The 23,558-nt window shown below is 46.8% G+C and overlaps 1 protein-coding gene across 1 annotated transcript in view; it reads right to left on the bottom strand.

Moving 5' to 3' along the window:
* Nucleotides 1–23,558, bottom strand: part of LOC146830253 (E3 ubiquitin-protein ligase TRIM39-like) — a 175,605-nt gene that overhangs the window by 14,857 nt on the left and 137,190 nt on the right. The window contains exons 4-5 of the mRNA XM_085604453.1: nucleotides 22,603–22,625; nucleotides 18,873–18,922 (exon numbers count right to left, since the gene is read on the bottom strand). Of these exons, the coding sequence (XP_085460579.1) occupies nucleotides 18,873–18,922; nucleotides 22,603–22,625 (73 nt within the window). The remainder of the gene's footprint in view (nucleotides 1–18,872; nucleotides 18,923–22,602; nucleotides 22,626–23,558) is intronic.

The following is a 23,558-nucleotide window of genomic DNA, read 5'->3' as shown; positions in this document are numbered from 1 at the left end:
AATTTCTGAATGACTTAAAAGCATAGCTTTCACTGTGCCCACTCTTTTAACAAGATCTGATAATGTTACTCTCAGATAGGAATCCAGTGTGTCAAATTTATTGTTTAAGGCTTCCAAGTCCTTTGAAATGTTAAACGGGGTGCCTTTATTGATGTTATTCCTTCAAATCCGCACATCTGTTGTTGATTTTGTTTTTTTGGGATTTCTGGTCCCTGTAGAACTAGGAGGATTATTGTTAGCAACGACTGTCATCTTGATGATTATGAGGGGAGGTGCTTAAATTAAATTCAAGATTACTGGTGTTCCGGGTTTGTTTAGATGGAGATTGTGGGCCACTGTCTACTTCTGAGTCATGTATGGTGATAGGCTCAGAAGAGTTTACTATACACCCATTCATGATTACACTAGATTTCGAAGTTCCAGATGGAATTAGTGGGTCAGTGTGAGGCTCTTCCCCTGTATCTTCCGTCGCTGCCGGGCCAGATCTTTCAATATTTATGGCTTCCTCAACAGATGTTATCTGCTGTTCAATGGCCCCCATTGCTCCGGACAAATCTTTTAAAAGAGTCTGGTGGGTCCCCCCCCCCCCGCCGTCCTTGTGATGATTTTTATGGCACATGGATTTCCTCTTCCCCATAGCTAGGGTGACCAGACGTCCCCGTTTTCCCAGGACGGTCCCCGTTTTTGGGGAAGTGTCCCCGTGTCCCCTGTTTTCAAACAGTGACCCGGTTAAACACAGAAATGTCCCCGTTTTTCATTGTTCCGGTTGAGCATGCGCGCGTATGCTCTCTTTGCACTGTATACAGCATGTGTTGTCACTGTAGCAAGAAGGGAAATCATTTGAAGAGAGACATTTTACACGCAGCGCCACCTACGTCATCGTGCCAGCCAAAGTTTCTACTTTAGATAAAACAATATTTCTTCGTCCTGTAGTTTTTATTCATAGCCATACAAACTTTTCAGTAGCACTGATGCATACCGTGCAAGGATTAATGCATTGCTCATTGCATGTTTTATTCCTAACCAATTGATGCATGCTCTGTGTTCTCCATATCAAAGCTATGACTTGACCTTTTGACTGACCTTTCAGATCACGGCAAAATGTTTAGCTGGAAAGGACTTAAAGGAGCAGGGTTAACGCCTGTGGGAGAGGCGAGCAGCGCTGCTCGAGCTTTTTGCTCAGGTCTTCACACTATTGCACTATGAGATGATACCAATGGCTAGAGTGCACTATACATACCCCAGTAAGGTAACATGACATCCCAACAGTGACCACACAAATGTGGGAGGACTGTGTGGTCGACCAGCCTTTGCGACCCTTAAGACCTTAAGGCAGTAATACCTGGAGAGAAGTGTTTTTTTTTTTTTTACATTGGTCCATGGCTGCCATTTGGCAATTTAGCATTCCGCAGTTTACCTCCCATGCTTTTCTGTCATGAGCAACTAAGCAACATTGGTGAGTTGTACTTTACGTGGTGCTGACGCTCAGCCATAGAAATGAGCATTGATAAATCTAGTAAATCTGGCGTTTGCTAGCCTGTGATGTTTTATTAATTTTTGGCAAATATATGCTATAGTCCTTAAAAGTGTAAATGTAATAAAAAGTACTAATGCTACTGTGTAAAGGAGAGGGGTGCCAATAAAAGACTGCGGATTTGTTGTCTGTAATGCTTCATCTCGGTCTGTGGAGGGAACTGTCATTGTGGTCCCTTTTCTATTTCTATGACAGCTGTCAAATAGTCCTACTTTTATGTCGAGGGATACTGCAAACCATAGTCCTACTTCTATGTCTATGACCTGTCCCCGTTTTTTAGGTCTCGCTGATGCCAGCGCATGCGCTGGCTCGGAGAGACATTTTATAGTTGGGATTTTTAAAGTGCTGCCTGTGGCCTAAAGCTTGAGTGCACGCGAGCGTGCACGCGCGCAGCCGCCAATCATTGCTGCGCGCGCACCACTCATTTGCACTCAAGCTTTGCGCCACAGGCAGTGCGCTCTCTCCTTCCGTCAACCATCCGTTTATCGTCCATCTTTAATTTTCATTTTTTTTCCAATGTGAAACTAAAGCATTCCCACTGAGGACGAAAATTGAAAAAGTACATAAATATGTTTACAAGTTAGTTAATTTTTTCAATTAAGAAAAAACACTATCAAAATTCAAGAAGATATTATTCAGCAGGTCTGCTTTCTCCTCCACTCCATCCACAACTGTGTCTTTGTAAGATGGCTGCCCTGTTTAGCCTTAACCAGCTTCGAAAGGCTTCTATCCTTTTTAGTCCTTCTTCTACGACGGAGCATTGATCGAGGGTCCTAGTGTCACACGCCCACATAGTCCCCTTAGAATTTTGGCCTCTCGCTTTCCGTTCCGTGGCCCGGCTTGTTCAATTTTTACTCTGCTGTTTATCGTGGATAGGGGACTGGAAACGCGTGCACAACTGTGATGCTCTGTAAACAATAGAGTGGCGTGTGGCGGACTACAGGAACAGACAGTGAGTACCTGCCTTCCTCATCTCACCTATTGAATGTTCGTGCTACCACAATGGACCGTGGGTCGTACTTGCTAACGTTGTAGGTTGTCTGGAGGTCTTGTTTTAACCACTCAGCTTGAGTTTTTGAGCTATTGGCATTGTAAATGACAATGCTTTTTATTTAAGTTTTTTTTTAAAACATAAATAAAAGGCACTGTCATTTACAATGCTAATAGCTCAAACTCTCGTTTTTCTCTGCAGCCTGTACTTAATGCCGTCTTCGTTTTCCATGTTTTTTCTGTTAGTGGCTCTCGCGGTAGCAAAGCATGTTTTTGAGTCACGCCTCTGCTAACCCTGTCCATGATCAGAGAGACCCTCTCTGCCCCTAACCCTGCAGAACCTCTTGCCCTCCTAGGTTGGGCCACGTCTGCAGTCTCAGCAAAGAGGCCAAGGTGCAGTGCATGGGCGTGTGGCCGGCGCGGAGTGCCAGGAACCCATTCCTCAATGATGCAATGATGCATTCAGAGTGATGTGCGCCAGGACACTTTCCCCTGCTTCTGTACAGAGGGAGTGCACCCCTGACGCAGGGGCTGTCATCAGTTTCTCCTCACCCTGACTGTCGATCCGCCGCTGGTTGGTGCTCTTTCCTTCTCTCCATAACCTGCACCCAATAACGGCCCTGTCTCTCTGTCTTGTATTTTCTTGCAGGCTGTGTCTCCACTCCAACCTTATCTCTTCCCTCACGCAGACTTCCTCTCTCACTCTATCAACCCAAAACTCTCTCACTCTCACATCCTAGTAACGTCTCTCTGTAAAAACAGTGCCTGTCTTTCCTCCCTCTGACTCTCAATTCAAAGCAACCTCCCTGTGCCCACACACACCACAGGCCCCTGCCTGCCCTTTCCTGCTCCTGTCCCTCCATCACATGTTTCTACTCCTCACTCTGTCTCGTCGGTTATTGCAGGCTGTCATTCTGTCCTCACTGCCCCTTCACGCCCTGGCTCTGCCTTCCTCACTCAGCCCCGCTATTCATTTAAGTGCATTTTTATAGCGCATAGTACCACTGACGGGGTGATGCAGGTCTTCATCCTCTTTTACCCTGTTCCTTTACTCGGTGCATTCTGTCCGTCATTCATTGCCCCTCCATTCTCTAGAGGCCCCCTCTGCCTTTTCTCATCCTGTCCATACATTCATTGCGAGCTCTCTGCTTTCCCTACTCTTAGCTCCCTTAATTCATCACGAGACTCCCTGCTTCTTTTCCTAACTCTGATCCTCCTTTCATCTTACACTTTTATTCTCCGCTTCTCACTCGCTCCCAACTGCTCATCATAGGTTCTCTCCCCTTTCGTCATTCTGTCCCTCCTTTCACCAGAGGCTCTTTGCTCCTTCCCTTTATCTCAGGCTTTGCTCGTCCAGGCCACGTTTTATCTTTGCATGGTGAGACTTGTAGTCTCAGTGTAATACCGACATGAATTATACTGCAAATAGAAAAAAGCAACTGGAGAGGTACTTGGGAAATATTACATCTCTGCATTCCCATTTTTGTAGTTTACCTATGTGTGGCATTTTGCTGGCTTTGGCGGTACTCTTTGAGAGGAGAAAACAATTGTCCCCTCAGTGTGAGCTGATTATTTACTGGTAATCTTCATTACTCTATATTCCTCCTCCCAGTCATCACCTGTGAGGTATTACTTTGACATCATAACCACTTTTTTATGGTTGACCCAGCAAGAGTATAAGCTAGCACATCTCGCTGCAAGACACCTTTGTTTACAACAAGCATTGGCATAGCCAATAGGTCTCGCCTTTGTGACCTTATACATTTTTAGCCAGGCAGCACATTATCTATTACATTAGCCATTTAAGATATTAAATTTGGGGGTAAATCAATGGCGGGAGACAGTTCATATGCTGTCAAAAAAAGCCATCAAATAAATGAATATGCAAGCACATTAGTAATAATGATTGTTTTTTCAGAAATTGATTGATACCTTGATTAACTGCTAAAAGGCATCGGACCAGGTGTTTGCTATGTGTAGATTCGCTTCTGTGTTCTGTAAACCCCACACTGCATGGAAGGCACAGACATACCCATTTGGAGCAATGCTGTATTCGAGTATGGACATGAAGCTCCGCTCACTCTCCACCCATATTTTTCATTGGCTTGCGTCGTTGTCATTTGTAAATGCTGGCTTCGGATTCGTTAATAGGCTTGTTAGTCCCTCCTTAGTACCTCCTTGTCTTCATTTGTAAACTCACATGAGGGCTGGCCCTTTTACTTTGGATTTGATCTGTAAGCACTATTTTCTTTAATCAGTTTCTCCTACTGGAGGCACGACATGCTTTCCTGCAGCATTCAGCGCACCATGCGTGCTTTTACTTTCCAAGCAGCCCGTGAAAATGGCGGACGCTTCTTTGAAATGAAATAGGTCTCGCATTTCCAGGAGTTTGAGCTATTGGCATTGTAAATGACAATGACTTATTTATGTGTTAATTATTAAAAACAGATAAATAACAGGCCTTGTCATTCACAATGTCAATAGCTTAAACTCTCGCAAATGCGAGACCTATTGCATTGCAAATGCTTGTTTGTTTTGAGAATCTGGTCACCCTACCATAGCTCTAAAAGTTCAGCCTAAGAGGATCGGTAACAGACAAAATTTCTGCACACTTAAGTGGGATAAGGGCCAGATGAATCAGGACTTACCCGCTCCGTTGTATATGATGATATACCTTTTTAAGTCTCAATACTCCTCTGTAGTGCAACCAAGGGCTGTGGCCCAGCCCAGCCTAGTACGGCCTAGGACGGGCTAAGACGGGCCCGACTTGGCCCGGTCCGCACCCGGGCGCGCCTCACGTGCGTCCCGCACTGCGGGACCTCTCTCCCGGTTTTCACGTCCCTCCAGGGACTCTGGGTAAAGTGCAGTGCGTCGTTGTGGCCAGGGACCAAGGCCGTGTGCAAATTCGCAAGATAGCAGCAGATTGTGATCTCCCGCGCTGCGGGACCTCTCTCCCGGTTTTCACGTCCCTCCAGGGACTCTGGGTAAAGTGCAGTGCGTCGTTGTGGCCAGGGACCAGGGGCCGTGTGCAAGTTCACAAGATAGCAGCAGATTGTGATCTCCCCGATTACTTATCAGTAAGGAGCGCTCTGTACAGTACACCGTGCTAGACATCAGCAAACGGGAAGGTGTGCACTGTACTGAACAGCACCTATCTGGAGGAGCAGAGATGTGCTTTATACACAGTTCTGTTGTGAAAGGAGAAGGGAGTGCAGTATGCTTGAGAACCCTCAGTGCTAAACAGAACACTGTGCTAGAGAGCCCACTGTACTAAACAGAACACTGTGCTTGAGAGCCCGCAGTGCTAAACAGAACACTGTGCTTGAGAGCCCGCAGTGCTAAACAGAACACTGTGCTTGAGAGCCCGCAGTGCTAAACAGAACACTGTGCTAGAGAGCCCACTGTACTAAACAGAACACTGTGCTTGAGAGCCCGCAGTGCTAAACAGAACACTGTGCTTGAGAGCCCACTGTAGTTAACACTGTGCAACAGCACACACTGTCCTAGATGACAGACTGCACTATACAGCTCTACACTATAAAAGACTCTGCAGACAGTACACTATACTAAATGGGAGAGTGCACTAGACAGCTCACTGTCCTGTACGTCTCATTGCTACCAGTGCGCTGTGCTAGGCATACTCTGTGCTAAACAGAACAGTGCAACAAATAGTAGACTGCACTAGAGAGCTCTCTGTACTACTCACAGAGCAGTGCTAGACAGACCATTGAGCTACATATTGTACTAGAGCATCCACTTACTGTGCCAAGAGAAACACTACACTAGATGGTGTGCTGTCAGCCGCAGTGCAATCTACTACAGAGCACACTGCAGAGAGCACACAGCTCTAAAGCACCCACTGTCCTCGATTGGGAGACTGCACCTGACAGCACAATCTACTACAGAGCACACTGCAGAGAGCACACAGCTCTAAAGCACCCACTGTCCTGGATGGGAGACTGCACCTGACAGCACAATCTACTACAGAGCACACTGCAGAGAGCACACGGCTCTAAAGCACCCACTGTCCTGGATGGGAGACTGCACCTGACAGCACAATCTACTACGGAGCACACTGCAGAGAGCACACGGCTCTAAAGCACCCACTGTCCTGGATGGGAGACTGCACCTGACAGCACAATCTACTACAGAGCACACTGCAGAGAGCACACAGCTCTAAAGCACCCACTGTCCTGGATGGGAGACTGCACCTGACAGCACAATCTACTACAGAGCACACTGCAGAGAGCACACAGCTCTAAAGCACCCACTGTCCTGGATGGGAGACTGCACCTGACAGCACAATCTACTACGGAGCACACTGCAGAGAGCACACGGCTCTAAAGCACCCACTGTCCTGGATGGGAGACTGCACCTGACAGCACAATCTACTACGGAGCACACTGCAGAGAGCACACGGCTCTAAAGCACCCACTGTCCTAGATGTGAGACTGCGGCTGACAGCACAATCTACTACGGAGCACACTGCAGAGAGCACACGGCTCTAAAGCACCCACTGTCCTAGATGTGAGACTGCACCTGACAGCACAATCTACTACAGAGCACACTGCAGAGAGCACACGGCTCTAAAGCACCCACTGTCCTGGATGGGAGACTGCACCTGACAGCACAATCTACTACAGAGCACACTGCAGAGAGCACACGGCTCTAAAGCACCCACTGTCCTAGATGTGAGACTGCACCTGACAGCACAATCTACTACAGAGCACACTGCAGAGAGCACACAGCTCTAAAGCACCCACTGTCCTGGATGGGAGACTGCACCTGACAGCACAATCTACTACGGAGCACACTGCAGAGAGCACACGGCTCTAAAGCACCCACTGTCCTAGATGTGAGACTGCACCTGACAGCACAATCTACTACAGAGCACACTGCAGAGAGCACACGGCTCTAAAGCACCCACTGTCCTGGATGGGAGACTGCACCTGACAGCACAATCTACTACAGAGCACACTGCAGAGAGCACACGGCTCTAAAGCACCCACTGTCCTAGATGTGAGACTGCACCTGACAGCACAATCTACTACAGAGCACACTGCAGAGAGCACACGGCTCTAAAGCACCCACTGTCCTGGATGGGAGACTGCACCTGACAGCACAATCTACTACGGAGCACACTGCAGAGAGCACACGGCTCTAAAGCACCCACTGTCCTGGATGGGAGACTGCACCTGACAGCACAATCTACTACGGAGCACACTGCAGAGAGCACACGGCTCTAAAACACCCACTGTCCTAGATGGTAGACTGCAATAGAGAATTCTCTGTACGCCAGAGCACACTGCATACAGTACACTGTGCTACAGTACCCCCCCACTGTCCTAAATAGAACACTGTGCTTCAGAACCCACTACACCAAACACTGTGATAGATACTCGCCGCACTAAACTGCACACTGCCCTAAGACACTCTTTGCACTAGATAGTAAACAGTAATACACAGTACACCGTAGTATACAGCGCAACGCACATTGCACTAGACAGCACACTTTCTTAGAAGGTGCACAGCTCTAGACAGCACATCACAAAAGAGCACTGTACTTGATGTTAAACTGCACAATAGATCATATGGATAAAGTGAGCACACTGTATGAAACTACACACAGTACATCATTGTATAATTTAGTAGAGGGAACACTGTGCAAAGCTGCACTCTGCTCTAGGGCACTATCTGCACAAGATAAAGGGTCGACTCCTGAGGCGGAAGCCGGGAGAAAGATCATTTGATTTTTTAAACTTGTGTGTCACTGAATAACTTGTTTTAAATTACTGTCACTGTATACTTGTGTGCCCAATTCACTTACCGGACAGAACTGCCGTGTACTCAGCGGAGCCAGCGCGGACGTCACACGCGTTCCCCCCCTCGCGACCTCCCGCCACGAGCCGAGGCCACGACCCTTTTTCAGGCCACGCCCCCAACAAACAAACACTCGCGCACATAAAAGCGCCGTGATTTGAGCGCTCGCAAAGATAAAGGGTCGACTCCTGAGGCGGAAGCCGGGAGAAAGATCATTTGATTTTTTAAACTTGTGTGTCACTGAATAACTTGTTTTAAATTACTGTCACTGTATACTTGTGTGCCCAATCCACTTACCGGACAGAACTGCCGTGTACTCAGCGGAGCCAGCGCTGACGTCACACGCGTTCCCCCCCTCGCGACCTCCCGCCACGAGCCGAGGCCACGCCCCTTTTTCAGGCCACGCCCTCTATCCCACAACTCCAGGGCACTATAAAGTATGTGCAACCCCCGATCGCGCAGCGGGCGGGCGCAGCGGGCGCGACGATGGCGCGACGAAGGCGCGCCTAAGGCAAGCCCGTCTGCGCCCGTCCGCGACCGGACGGGACTAGGGGCTATACCCCCTACAGGTTCCAGCCCAGCCATGGCTGATATTATTCGCTATAACCGCAAGGAATTGCTAGCTCTTAACAAAACAACCATAGCGGTCAAACCGCTCCCATGCATTCAAACTGGCCCTGGCCTATCCTATGGACCTATCTCATGCCGCTCATGTCGATGGGCCAGCATGGGTCAACTTTCAATGGAACATCATACACTCTCCCCCAGTTACCAGCGGGAACTAAAATGCCTATATCTTAATGCCAGATCTCTACCCAAACATGCTTTAGACATCTGGGACATATTAACATCTAAGAGCCCGGATCTGGTTTTTGTCACAGAAACATGGCTAACCGACGCCAGTGCTCCAGACCTGGCCAACGCCCTCCCCCCTGAATATAAAATAATCACACAAAACAGACAAGGCAAAAAGAAAGGAGGTGGAGTTGCCGTGATTTTCAGAGACCACCTAACATGTCTCACGGATACAATTACTGTCCATCCCGAACATGAGCTACTATCATTTAAAATTCTCGCAGAGAATTCTATCATATTAGCAGGTGCAGTCGTCTATAATCCGCCAGGACAACAAACCAGCGTTAGCGCCAAATTACTGAACCAGCTGCTCCCATCGTGCCTGAAACACAAAAATTACATGGTCATTGGGGACTTCAACGTCCATTACGAAAACACCGATGCCCCTGGATCAACACAGCTAAAGTACGACATGGAAATCCTGCAACTTAAACAGCTGGTCGAGGGCCCTACGCACATAGCAGGGCATACCCTGGATCTCCTTTTCACTAACATTGAGTCGACCTGCATCAAAGAAATCCTCCCCCTGCCCTGGTCCGATCACTCCATGCTTTCATTCTCTTTTAAACTCCCCGGTAAACCCGCAAAGACTAGATTTACCCCCATCACCACCAACAGAGCCTGGAGATTGATCAATGACTCCAACTTCCAAAAACACTTCAGTGAAATAGAAGTCTCACTACCAGACGATTCACCTATTTGTAGCAACGTCGTTTTGCTAGAAACCGGCATCCGCCAAACGCTGGACAAACTAGCACCCCTGCGGGAAATAAGGACAAAAATATCCATCAATGAAAAATGGTACACCCCCATCCTCAAAAGCCTTAAAAGGGAATGTCAAAAAACAGAACACCAATGGAGACAAACTAAAGACTCCGAAACAAGAGCCAACTACATCACTAAGCGGAGACAATACATCTCTGCCATTCGAGATGCAAAAAAAGCATTCTTCACACAACGAATTTACGATAATCACAACTCCGCTAAAGAGCTGTTCAAAATCGTAAAAGAGCTCAGCAATCCATCCAGTACCTCACAAACCCTCACCCCCTCAACTGAGGCATGCGAACGGATTAGCACCTTTTTTTCTGAAAAGGTTAACAAAATTTATTCTACCTTTACCTCCTCCCATATCATGACCCCATCGGACAGCCCTGACGAAAACTTGCCTACATCCGACAAAGATAACATCTATCTAGACGTAGGCAACTCCCCATGCCTAACCAACTTCCATCCACTCTCCGAAGAGGAGGTGTTAGCGGTTCTCAAAACAATTAAATCCGGTTCTCCTGCAGACCCCTGCCCATATTTTGTATTTTCAGAAATCGTACCAACACTCTGCCCCCTCATCACCAAACTTTTTAATCAGTCCCTCACCTCTGCGTCCTTTCCAGAATCCTGGAAACACGCATTTGTAACCCCCCTCTTGAAGAAAGCCGGATCCGACATTCTTAACCCAGAGAACTACAGGCCAATTTCCCAGCTCCCCTACCTCTCCAAGGCTTTGGAGAAAATGGTCAACTCACAACTGTCCAAATACTTGGAGGACAACTCACTCCTGGACCCCACCCAAACTGGCTTTAGAGCAAACAACAGCACCGAAGCAACGTTGCTGGCAGTGTCGGACAGTGTCAGATGCATCACAGACCAAGGAGGATCTGTGGCTCTGATACTGCTAGACCTGTCAGCGGCGTTTGACACGGTATCGCACAAATGCCTACTAAAAACCCTCCAGAGTAAAGGAATACAAGCCACAGCGTTAAAATGGATCAAATCATTTTTAAGTAACCGCACCCAAGCAGTGCATATGGGTCAATTTCATTCACAACTCCGTCCTATTGGCTGTGGGGTCCCACAAGGGTCCTCACTAAGCCCCACTCTCTTTAATGTCTATGTTTCATCTCTAGCCGACATTGGAAGAAAGTGGGGCATCGGCATATGTTCATATGCCGACGATACACAGCTGATAGTGACTATGGACGAAGGGCTGGAAACAACTAAGAAAAAACTACATAGTTGTCTCTCCGAAATGGCAGAATGGATGAGCAACCATTGCCTTAAACTCAATGCCGGAAAATCCGAAATATTACTGTTCGGAAGAGCCAAACTATCATGGAACGATACGTGGTGGCCATCGTCACTGGGAACAGCCCCCACCCCAAAACAGTACGCCAGAAACCTTGGCATCATGATGGACGACGCATTGTCCATGAAAGACCATGTACGCATACTCTGGGGCAAAGGCTTTGCAATCTTGAAACTCCTGGCCAAAATCTTCTCTTGGATCCCATTGGACTGCCGGCGCACAATCACCCAGGCCCTTCTGGTCAGTCGCCTGGATTATGGCAATGCCTTATTCGAAGGGATGAATGAGCAACTGTTCTCCCGCCTACAGGTTTTACAAAATCAGGCAGCCAAATTGGTATGCAACAAAGGCAAACGAGACTCGGCAACCGCATGCCTGAGAAAACTCCACTGGCTACCAATGCGTCAACGAGCCACCTTCAAAATACTTTGTCACGCGCATAAAGCCCTCCACAAAACAGGCCCCACAATCCTGCAAGGTAAAATTGAATTCTATATTCCAAACAGAAACCTAAGGTCCAATAACTCAGCCCTGGCAAAACCTAAGCGCATTTTCAGGGCAAGGACAGGTGGACGAGCCTTTTCATATCTGGCGGCCAAAAGATGGAACGAGCTACCCATGGATCTTAGACATACTACAAACCTTCTACAGTTCCGGCAAAAACTAAAAACCCACCTTTTTCCACAAAACTAACTCCCTCTGCATAAATCTCAATAGTCCCCCTTTTTTCTTATAGCGCCTTGATATCCTATGGGATGAGTGTCGCGCTTTATAAATACCAGAAATAAATAAATAAAATAAACTGTATGGTACTCAGTAACACCTGGTACACCATAGTATACAGCTCAATGCAGACAGCACACTCTATTAGATGGTGCACAGCTCTAGACAGCACATCACTGTACTTGATGTTGAGCTGCACAATATAGCATAAAGAAAGCACATTGTACAAAACGACACACAGTACATCATTGCATAACTTAGTAGAGGTAACACTGTGCAAAGCTGCACTCTGCTCTAGACAACACACAATGATGGGCAGCACACTGCAGTAGATGGTATGCTGCACTTGACACTACAGTGCAGTAGAGAGCACACAGTCCTAGATGCACACTGCACCATTAAACTTACCACACTAGACCACACACTTCATTCAACTGAACCCTAAAAAGTGCAATGTACCAGACAGTGCACTGCACCAATTAGCACACTGCAAGAGATTACACACTGCAATAGGCAGCCGACAGTGTTAAAAAAACACTATACACTGCACTAGAATGAATAATATATAAGACAACACACTGCACAAGAAAATACACTGTACTAGACAGCACATAGCTCTAGGCAGCATACAGCACTAGAGAGTACAACACACTAGAAAGTGCGCCATTACACAAAACACTGCACCGGACAGCACACTGTACTACGTATCGCACTGCACTAGATGACGCATTGCTCTAGAGAGCACATTGCACTACACAGTACACTATACTATGCTGACCACAGTGCTGAACCAGACAGTACACTGCAGTAAGTGGTAGATTTGCCACACCCTCTCCATTTCCAGCCTCATCTATTTATCTTTAGAAAACAACTCAAGACCTTTGTGTTAATGCACAACTTCCATTGTGGCTAGTCTCCACTCTTGTTTCTCTTTCCATTTCCTTGATTCCAGCGGGTAGGGACACAGACTGAATCTCGGTTGGTTAACTCAAGAGCACGGGCAAATCTTTCTGAAGTAGCCAATTTCGCTTTCAATCAATGTACAAGTCGTCAGATTGCACTAGAGAGTACACAGGGCTAGGGAGCTCACTGCACCAAATGACACACTGTAATAGATGGTATGGTATACTAGAGAGCACACTGCACTAGACAGCTCACTGCACTAGTGGTACATTGCATTAAACAGAAAACTGCAGTATGCAGTGCACTGTACAGTGTTTCACACTGTGTTCAAAGGTACGCTGCAGCAGACATCACACTGCCCTGGAGGGCACACTGTACAAGACAGTACAACTAGCAAGAACATTGCACTGTCTGGGACACTGTAGAAGACAGCATTTACAAGAACACTGCACTGTAGAGCACACTGCCCCAGAGGGCACACTGTACACAACAGTACAACTAGCAAGAAGACTGCACTGTGTGCACAAGAAAGCCACTATTTCAGGGACTATTTCAACCTTCATTTACCTCTCTGATTCAAAAACGACTCTATCCTAAAAGCTACAGGCCAATTTCCCTGCTGCCTTATCCAGCAAAAATCGTAGAGCGCATAGTTAGTAGATCATTATCCAAATATCTGGAAACTAACAGGATCTTAGAAGATGTGCAATTCGGGTTTCGTCCTGCACATGGCACAGAGCCTGCCCTGGTGACAGTAATGGATGAGCTTCGTATGCGGGCAGATAGAGGTCAAGCGGCGGTTCTTATCCTGCTTGACCTCTCTGCCGCGTTCGACGCGGTCAACCATGTCATTCTTTTGCCGAGATTGAGGGAGGTGGGAATATCAGGTATCGCCTTGAAGTGGTTTCAATCTTTCCTCTCTTATAGGAGTCAGGCAGTGGCGATACCTCCCTATCAATCTGATTTTATTAACACTTCGCATGGTGTTCCTCAGGGCTCAGCGAACAGCCCGATTTTATTTAATATATACATGAAACCTTTGATCCCCGTCATAAGGGCACATAATATTAACATTGTTAATTATGCGGATGACACTCAACTGATCCTCTCCTTGGAGGGAGAACAGTCCACATCTCTTGAAGTGTTTCATAAGTGCATGCGAGATATAGCTTACTGGCTAAAGGAAAACTCATTGCAATTCAATGCTGATAAAACCGAAGTTCTCTATTGCCTAGCAGGGAAGGCACCCCCCATGCTGCCCCCGAACTTTTGGCCATCTAATTAGGCACGTCCACCGTTGCCTGTTGACAAGGTTCGGAATTTGGGTATCATGTTTAATAATAAGCTGACGCTCGAATCTCAGGTTAACAAAACTGTGGGGAGCTGTTTTGCTATTATTAGAGTCCCACTTTTTGGACTGATTGTGCAGCGGACACATTACACGCCCATCCTGCACAACTTCCTCCCATTTTCTTCTTTTCCCATGCACCAGACAAAAATAAAAATTATAGTCTAGGTAGCACGAGGAAATATCTTTCCCCTTTTTAACACACTGATTCACTGGACACGAGAACTTCATCCTATATTTTTTATCTCTGATCACTACTGCAAATATCCAGTGGTTCCCTCCGGGTGGAGGAAGCATAAACTAAACCCAATGATGATGCTGTCACGTTATTTAGGCGGAGAATCAAGATATACCGCCATCCAAACCATCTAAACGTGAATGAGGGTTTTTTAAGGAACAGTTGAAAAACCATTTAACCCTGGATAACAGGTACAAGTGATCCATTCTATTTTGATTACAAACATATTATTAGAGTCCTTCGTAAAATTTTCCCACTCTTGCCAATTCATGGGCGAGTATTGGTAGCCCAAAGCACCATGTTAAGCTGATTAGATTATTGTAATGCTTTGCTGCTGAACTCCCCGAGATACCTATTAGATAGACTCCAGAGGATCCAAGCAATTGCAGCTAAATTGGCATTGGGGAAGTCAAGACGGTTCTCGACCTCCTTGGCCTTGGCAGAACTGCACTGGCTTCCGATATTGCAGGGCTCCTCCCTCAGCCCTACGCTGTTCAACATCTACATGGCCCCCCTCGCACAAGTGGCCCGCCACCACAACCTCAACATCATCTCCTACGCTGACGACCCTCAGCTCATTCTCTCCCTCACCAAGGACTCGCGCACCGCCAAAACCAACATCCACGACAGAATGAAGGCCATCGCCGACTGGATGAGGAGCAGCCGGCTGAAACTGAACTCGGAAAAAACGGAGGTCCTCATCCTCGGACCCAACCCCTCGGCCTGGGACGACTCCTGGTGGCCGACCACTCTCGGGACAGCACCGACACCCACCGACCACGCACGCAATCTAGGATTTATCCTCGACTCCTCCCTCTCCATGTCCAAACAGGTCAACGCCGTCTCCTCCTCCTGCTTCAACACCCTCTGCACGCTTCGCAGGATCTACAAGTGGATCCCGACCGAAACAAGAAGAACGGTGACACAGGCCCTCGTCAGCAGCAGGCTGGACTACGGCAACGCACTCTACGCCGGAATCCCAGCCAAACACCTACGACGACTACAGCGCATCCAAAATGCCTCCACCCGACTGATCGTCAACGTCCCCCGCCGCAGCCACATCACCCCCCACCTGACAAACCTACACTGGCTCCCCGTCGACAAGAGGATCACCTTCAAACTCCTCACCCACGCACACAAAGCACTCCACGACACCGGACCAGCCTACTTGAACGGCAGACTCAGCTTCCACACCCCCACCCGCCAGCTCCGCTCCGCCAGCCTCACACTCGCCGCCGTCCCCCGCATCCAACGAACAACCCCCGGCGGCAGATCCTTCTCCTACCTTGCCGCCAAGACCTGGAACACCCTACCTACCCAGCGACGGCAGACCAAAGACTTACTCGCCTTTAGAAGACTCCTCAAGACCTGGCTCTTCGAGCAGTAGCGCAACTCCCCCCCCTCTACTACCCCCCCTCTCAGCGCCTTGAGACCCTCACGGGTAAGTAGCATGCTTTACAAATACCATGATTGACTGATTGATTGATTGATTGATTGAGAATCCAGTTTAAATCCCTCTGCATAGCTTTTAAGGCCTTGCATGGATTTGGACCAGAACTTATGCTGAGGAAATTTGCTTGGTATGCACCTGAGAGAAGCCTTCACTCTTTGTCAGCTAGACTAGTGAAGGTGCCAAGATTTAAAAAAATAAATTCTGGAGGGAGAGCTTTTCGTATCTCTTCCGCCCGATTATGGAATAAGCTCCCACTGGAAATGAGACATCAGGTTGATCTCCTGCCTTTTAGGAAGAGATTAAAAACCTGGCTCTTTCCTAGTGCACGACATGGTTATTCTGGCATCTCCCCGAAACAATAGTCTCTCTGTGCACTTATATGCCAGCGCCAGGATGCCTGATAGGTGATAGTGTGCTTTATAAATGCTAAAAATAAATAAATAAATAAATAAATAAAAACATCCAAAATAATGGTAGGGAGAAAATGGTCTCTGAGAAGTGGCTGTATCTGGTTACTGGCATCTCTAGTAAACTATCGCATCTAGAACAATGTGAGCTGTCTTGTGCACAGTACTGTCTTGTACAGTGCCCTCTTGCGCAGTGTTCCATACGGTGCAGTGTTTTTGCTAGTACTGTCATGCACACTGTACTGTCATGCACAGTGTGGCCTCTAAGGCAGTGTGCTATACAGTGCAGTATTTTGATAATGCTGTCTTGTAAGCTGTACTGTCTCATACAGTGATCCACACAGTACAGTGTTCTTGCTACTTGTACTGTCTTGTACACTGTATTGTCTTTTGCAGTGTTTCACATAAACACACACACATATATATATATACACATATATACATATATATATTATATATACTCAAATGCAAGTACAACGCACTCTCAGGAGTTTTTTTCAAATTTTATTCACAGGAAATTACCATCCACATCACCAGTAACCACTAACGCGTTTCAACCTTGACGGTCTTTATCAAAGTGAGTTCATTCATATCCCCCCATCATCCAATCAGGGGCATTCTGGGAATTGTGGTGCAATGTTGGCATCACCCTCTGGTAGTTTTCGGATTTTTATACTTGAACACTGTGATTCATCTCCCGGGCCCATCCTTAATCATGGGCCGCATCGATACCCAAAAGTTTAAATTCAAGGAAACGCCCACCATTATGCTTCGGTAAGGCTATCCCCGACTTTCTCCCTCTGCAGAGTTTTACATGGGGGTGGGTAAGAGACCTTGCACATCAGGCTGTCCCAGTATCCTAGTGTATGGTGCACTCACTAAAGATTCGTATCTCCCTCAGCCTTGCGGCAGGTTCTTTTTGGTATAGGGTGCTGTACATTCGATATTCACACAACTGGAGGATGGGAAAAGGAGAGTGCAAATACAGATAAGTGGTCAGGATGCATGCATCCTGTACTCCATCGGACACATAGAGGGAACCCTTAGGGAGCCCTGGTGGACAAAATATTGCCCACTTAAAAAAAAAATATCTGATCTGTGGATTTGCAGATCCCCTGCTGGCCTCATTGTGTCTCCCTGGGTAAAATCGTGGAGGATCTGAGAATCCGAAAACAAATGGAGTAAAAAACCACTGCATCCACCCCCATGCTATGCACGGTCAAAGGTGCATGAAGTAGAGCCATACCTCGGCTGGTAAAATTAACGTGCGTGATAAAAAAAACATAGAAATTCACTGATAAAACCAAGGGTTACAGGAACGTTATAGTTAGGTTCTGAATTTAGTTGCACAAAACCATAGAAATTCTGCAGTTATAGTTATACCTATAGTTAGACTTATTTGAAAAAACTATAACTCGTGCCACTGGAGTCAAGCTAGCCTGGCTGATGAGCGGTGAAAACCCGAAACCGGTCCTAGGATGCTTGTTTCCAGTCCAGGGAGGACCTGGCCTGGTAGTTCAGGCTGTACTCTTCCCATGAGGCACAGGGCCAAGACTGATTTGCATATGGCTGGGTCCAAACTGAAATGGCATGGGAATCAAAAAACTATGGATTTAAGGTAGAATCTTTGTACTAGGGTGAATGTTTGACATTGTTTAACATTCTGTCCATCAATTGTTCTTTTTGCATTAAGTATCTTAAGGACACGAGTCTTAGTTTCTTAACATAAGTCTAACTATAAGTAAAACTGCTGATTTTTTACGGTTTTGGGTGACCAAATTCAGAACCAAACTATAATGTCCCTGTAACCTTTGGTTTCTGAACGACCGTCACCTGCACTTCTGCATCTCCTAAACATGTTCAGAGTGAGGGAAGTTTGCACCTATGCCAAAAAACACTACAGAACGCACAGTGTTAGTATTCATTATCAGCCCACTATGCTAGAGAGCAAACACAGAACTAGATTGTCCTAGAGAGTACACTGCACTAGATAGCATTCCAGGTACACAGTGCAAAACACCCACTGTGCTAGAAAGAGCACCACACATCACATTGCACTAAACACTGCACTAGTGATTACACTGTACTGCACTGCAAATTATAGTACACAGAGTAGTGAGGGACTGCTTTTGATTATAAGTTCACAGAGTGCAGCCTCACTCCAGGATCAGACACACAGGGTCTAAGGCTGCAGTAGCCCTCCCAGGACTTTAGGTGTAGTAGATACAGTAGGCTGCATACACAGACCATGCTTTACTCTGATTATAAGTTCACACTATGCAGCATCTCTCAGTGAGAGGGCTGTACTGCAGCTTATACAGGCCCCAGGATCAGACACGCTTTAGTTTCATTGTGTCCATGATCGAGCTCCGCTCTGAAGGGACCCCGTTGAATTGTTAGGCATTTTCATGGCTCCTGTCCTGGGCCTCGGCCAGAGGATCTGCACTTAGAAGGGGTCTTATCACAGGTCTGGGGGGAGGGGATGGAAGGGGCCTGTTGGCTCAAGCCCACTTACCTTTATATTTCTTAATCTGCTCTGGATCCTGAAACTTCACCTCCTTACACCTGAGGGGGCACACAAATCATTTCATTGTTAGGGAACACTCAGAAGCCACAGGATCTGAAAAGGAGCAGCACCCTATTAGAAATAAAATATTGTAGTCACAGGAGCGCCTGCACAACAGCACTTGGTAACTTGGTATGTATGTACACACACACACACACACACAAAGCAGCTCTGGGGTATTGAAAGTGTCACAAACTATCCCTTCTACTCTGAACGTCCTTCTGCTCAAAACCTTGCGCCTTGGAGTCTATGAGGTCTTGCACCTTAAGGGCCTATGAGCTCTTGCACCTTAAGGGCCTATGAGCTCCTGCACCTTAAGGGCCTATGAGCTCCTGCACCTTAAGGGCCTATGAGGTCCTGCACCTTGGAGTCTATGAGGTCCTGCACCTTGGAGTCTATGAGATCCTGCACCTTGGAGTCTATGAGCTCCTGCACCTTGGAGTCTATGAGCTCCTGCACCTTGGAGTCTATGAGCTCCTGCACCTTGGAGTCTATGAGATCCTGCACCATGGAGTCTATGAGGTCCTGCACCTTGGAGTCTCTGAGGTCCTGCACCTTGGAGTCTCTGAGGTCCTGCAACTTGGAGTCTCTGAGGTCCTGCATCTTGGAGTCTCTGAGGTCCTGCACCTTGGAGTCTCTGAGGTCCTGCACCTTGGAGTCTCTGAGGTCCTGCACCTTGGAGTCTCTGAGGTCCTGCACCTTGGAGTCTATGAGATCCTGCACCTTGGAGTCTATGAGCTCCTGCAACTTGGAGTCTATGAGCTCCTGCACCTTGGAGTCTATGAGATCCTGCAACTTGGAGTCTGTGAGGTCCTGCACCTTGGAGTCTATGAGCTCCTGCACCTTGGAGTCTATGAGATCCTGCACCTTGGAGTCTATGAGATCCTGCACCTTGGAGTCTCTGAGGTCCTGCACCTTGGAGTCTCTGAGGTCCTGCATCTTGGAGTCTCTGAGGTCCTGCATCTTGGAGTCTCTGAGGTCCTGCATCTTGGAGTCTCTGAGGTCCTGCACCTTGGAGTCTCTGAGGTCCTGCGCCTTGGAGTCTCTGAGGTCCTGCACCTTGGAGTCTCTGAGGTCCTGCACCTTGGAGTCTCTGAGGTCCTGCACCTTGGAGTCTATGAGATCCTGCACCTTGGAGTCTATGAGCTCCTGCAACTTGGAGTCTATGAGCTCCTGCACCTTGGAGTCTATGAGATCCTGCACCTTGGAGTCTCTGAGGTCCTGCAACTTGGAGTCTGTGAGGTCCTGCACCTTGGAGTCTATGAGCTCCTGCACCTTGGAGTCTATGAGATCCTGCACCTTGGAGTCTATGAGATCCTGCACCTTGGAGTCTCTGAGGTCCTGCACCTTGGAGTCTCTGAGGTCCTGCATCTTGGAGTCTCTGAGGTCCTGCATCTTGGAGTCTCTGAGGTCCTGCACCTTGGAGTCTCTGAGGTCCTGCGCCTTGGAGTCTCTGAGGTCCTGCACCTTGGAGTCTCTGAGGTCCTGCACCTTGGAGTCTCTGAGGTCCTGCACCTTGGAGTCTATGAGATCCTGCACCTTGGAGTCTATGAGCTTCTGCACCTTGGAGTCTATGAGATCCTGCACCTTGGAGTCTATGAGATCCTGCACCTTGGAGTCTCTGAGGTCCTGCAACTTGGAGTCTCTGAGGTCCTGCAACTTGGAGTCTCTGAGGTCCTGCAACTTGGAGTCTCTGAGGTCCTGCACCTTGGAGTCTCTGAGGTCCTGCACCTTGGAGTCTCTGAGGTCCTACATCATGGACCCTGCTGCATATTCTGCTTGTGGATATCTCATTCCAGTCTACAGACTTTGGTTTGACTACGTCTTGCTGGCTCCTTCGAACACCTCCCTAAGATGGGTCCTCGACTTTTCTTCTATCTCTTTTTGTTGTGAACTTCTCCCTGGTGCTATTCTGTAAAGTATCAGAGGATAAGTCCTTTTAGGACTCAAACTGCTTTCAGATTATCCTAAACGACATGCACTGGATATTCACTCCAGGGCAGCTCCAAAATTGAAATGGTGCCAATAGCAAGCAGGAGCTCTTCTCTCCAATTCCTGCCGGTGTCCCTTTCACTCTCCTCTTCTACACCTCCCTCTACATTTCTTCACCCTTCTTGCTCCCTTTCTGGTCATCTGCCTTTGTCTCTTCTTCTACCTCTCTTTCTTCTTCCTCCTTCTCTTTGTTTCTCAATATTTTAGTCTCCAACTCTCTCTCCCCGTCTTTGGTGACTTAAGTAAGGGTCCTGGAACACTTTCAAAGGTTTGGGGATTGATTTGATGCTGACGCGAGGATGCTGTAGGCTGAAAGGAAGTCACTGAGGGACAAAAAAGGTTTCTTCCCACGAATTGCAGATCTAAGGAACAGAGTTGGGTTTATGAGGACTGGAAGAGCCTTTTGAAGACTGGAGCGATATTACTAAAGAATGAGTAAAAATGAAAGTAGGCATAAATTGAAAAAGTATTCGGATGAATTGATATCCACATTAAAGGAACTAAATCTAACAAGTGGATCAGAAGAGAAAGTGTAAAGTGTACTCTTTTATACAATGACCCGTGGATTCGTTTATACCTGCATTTTGGACAATACATGACATTGTGACTTAGACACAGGTACAAGCCCATTTCTGTGCATAGTGTTCTATTGCAGGCAGGACATCTTAATTCAACTGCGACTTCCATTAGCCCAAGGCAAACCTCTGAGTGCCATTCCTTCATGTGCATCTTTATGACACTGAATGATACTGATGCAATCCAGGCCCATTTTATGTTGTCTCTTTTTTTAACAACTGCTGCACTCCATCTATTTCTTGTTTTTATGAACTATATTCTTTTGAAGCCCTCACCGGGGCTGAAACTGATGGATTGATGTGCCGTGCATTACATGTTAGGTGAACATATCACATAAGAGTAGACGTTTGCTTTAAATTTGATTAACTGCTCCAAAGCTTTTCCCTTGAAAATCCCTAGTGTTAATCACAAGTGGGTGAGAAGAGTTTGAGCACAGCCTTCTGAATATAACACATCTGTGTGGAATGCACCATTATGCATAAACCTTTGATTGTGAAATATTAAACCTAAATAACAAATGTATCATAATATTGTAAATCAGCAACCACATAATGTAGTACAAATCTGTCTACTATACCAGTCATTATCTCAGAATTAGTTGTATTCATATAGTTGCTAATGCCCCAGAAAACCTTTGTTAATTGTGCCCACTTTCATTTCTATTGGAAAATTACTTCTGGGTACTGGGAGGACTTGCAGTCAGATAGGCACTAGCAATATATTATGTATGTGGGTTTGTGGAAAACCTGTGGCAGTTTCTGTGGACAAAGATGCGTTTTGTGGACACCAGAGAATTTCCCTGGATTCAGGGGGTATTTTCGCAAGACTAAGAGTTTGTGAAGTCTCAAGGTAATTTCTTGAAAAATCAACTAATGTTTTTTAGAATGACAAAGAGTTTTTGAAGTCTGTAGATGTTTTGAGAACAAGCCTGGGGGCCTCAACAGTGTTTGAAAGACGGGAGAGTACCTATGAGGTGATCTACATATAATAATTGTATGAGGTGGCACTGCTCTGGCAGCAGAGTGGGTTTGTGTGAGCTCAGTACTGACATTTCCACACTGCAGCCCGACCTGCTCCTTACACACAGAGGAGGACAATAAACCAGCCTTACCTGTCCAGGGTGCTTCTGACATCCTGCAAAACAGAAGAACAGGCAGAAGGACGTCAGTTTTAATGACGGATTTCAAATTCTTGCAGAAGTTTAGGTATTAGTTGTGCAATTCAGGTTAATGTAACCACACATGCAAGTATCTGATCTAAAGAGTCACTAGTGTGACACTCTCACACCTCAACACACACAGTCTGTGATATTCTGAATAGGGTCACATGACAGCACAGTTTGTGATATCCAAAATGGGCCCAAAGACAGCAGAGCTTATAAATTCTGAATGAGGGCAGATAAAAGTCTGATATATTATTAATGTTTCATGTATTATGGCCTCTCGTTCCTGAGATCAGGCGGCACAGCTGCTAAAACCCCCGCATCACTAGAAATAATTGGTGATGTACCACAGAAACAACGAGTATCCATACTCAAGGTATACCCCGCCAAAATACTTCCAACGCTCTTATAGGGAATTGAATGTACGGCTGTAAATAAACAAGGATTTTAGATTAATCACAGGATAAGGCCCTGAAGTTTCTTGATATATGTTGAAAACGTCTATCCATACAAGCTGCAAAACTAGAGCTGAGTATAACCGGTACTCAGGAAAAAGCACTACTGTATCGTATACCAGGTTTTTTTTGTACAAAATAGGTATTTCCTAATTTTCTCGCAGCATTGGTCACACTTGACCTGGAGAAGCCTCAGCCATTAAATGATGTTCTATGTAAAAAATTGGACTTTGCTCGGAATTGTTTCAGTTTGAAGAACAAATTATGAGATGAATGGACTGACATTATTCAGGTTAAGAAGTCTGGAGTGTGGAGACGCAATCCAGGAATCCAGGCCGTAGTTTCACGCACCGCACGCGGACTGCAGCCTCGCAGTCGTCAACAGACAGCGAGGAAGAGGGAAGAGGACGCCAATTTGCCTGCCTCAACAACTCAGCTCCTCGCCCCGGC

The sequence above is a fragment of the Triturus cristatus genome, chromosome 5_1 (assembly GCF_964204655.1).
Source record: "Triturus cristatus chromosome 5_1, aTriCri1.1, whole genome shotgun sequence".
Classification (NCBI taxonomy): domain Eukaryota; kingdom Metazoa; phylum Chordata; class Amphibia; order Caudata; family Salamandridae; genus Triturus; species Triturus cristatus.
Note: the sequence above shows the minus strand (reverse complement) of the source record. Positions and strands in the feature narration are given on the sequence as shown.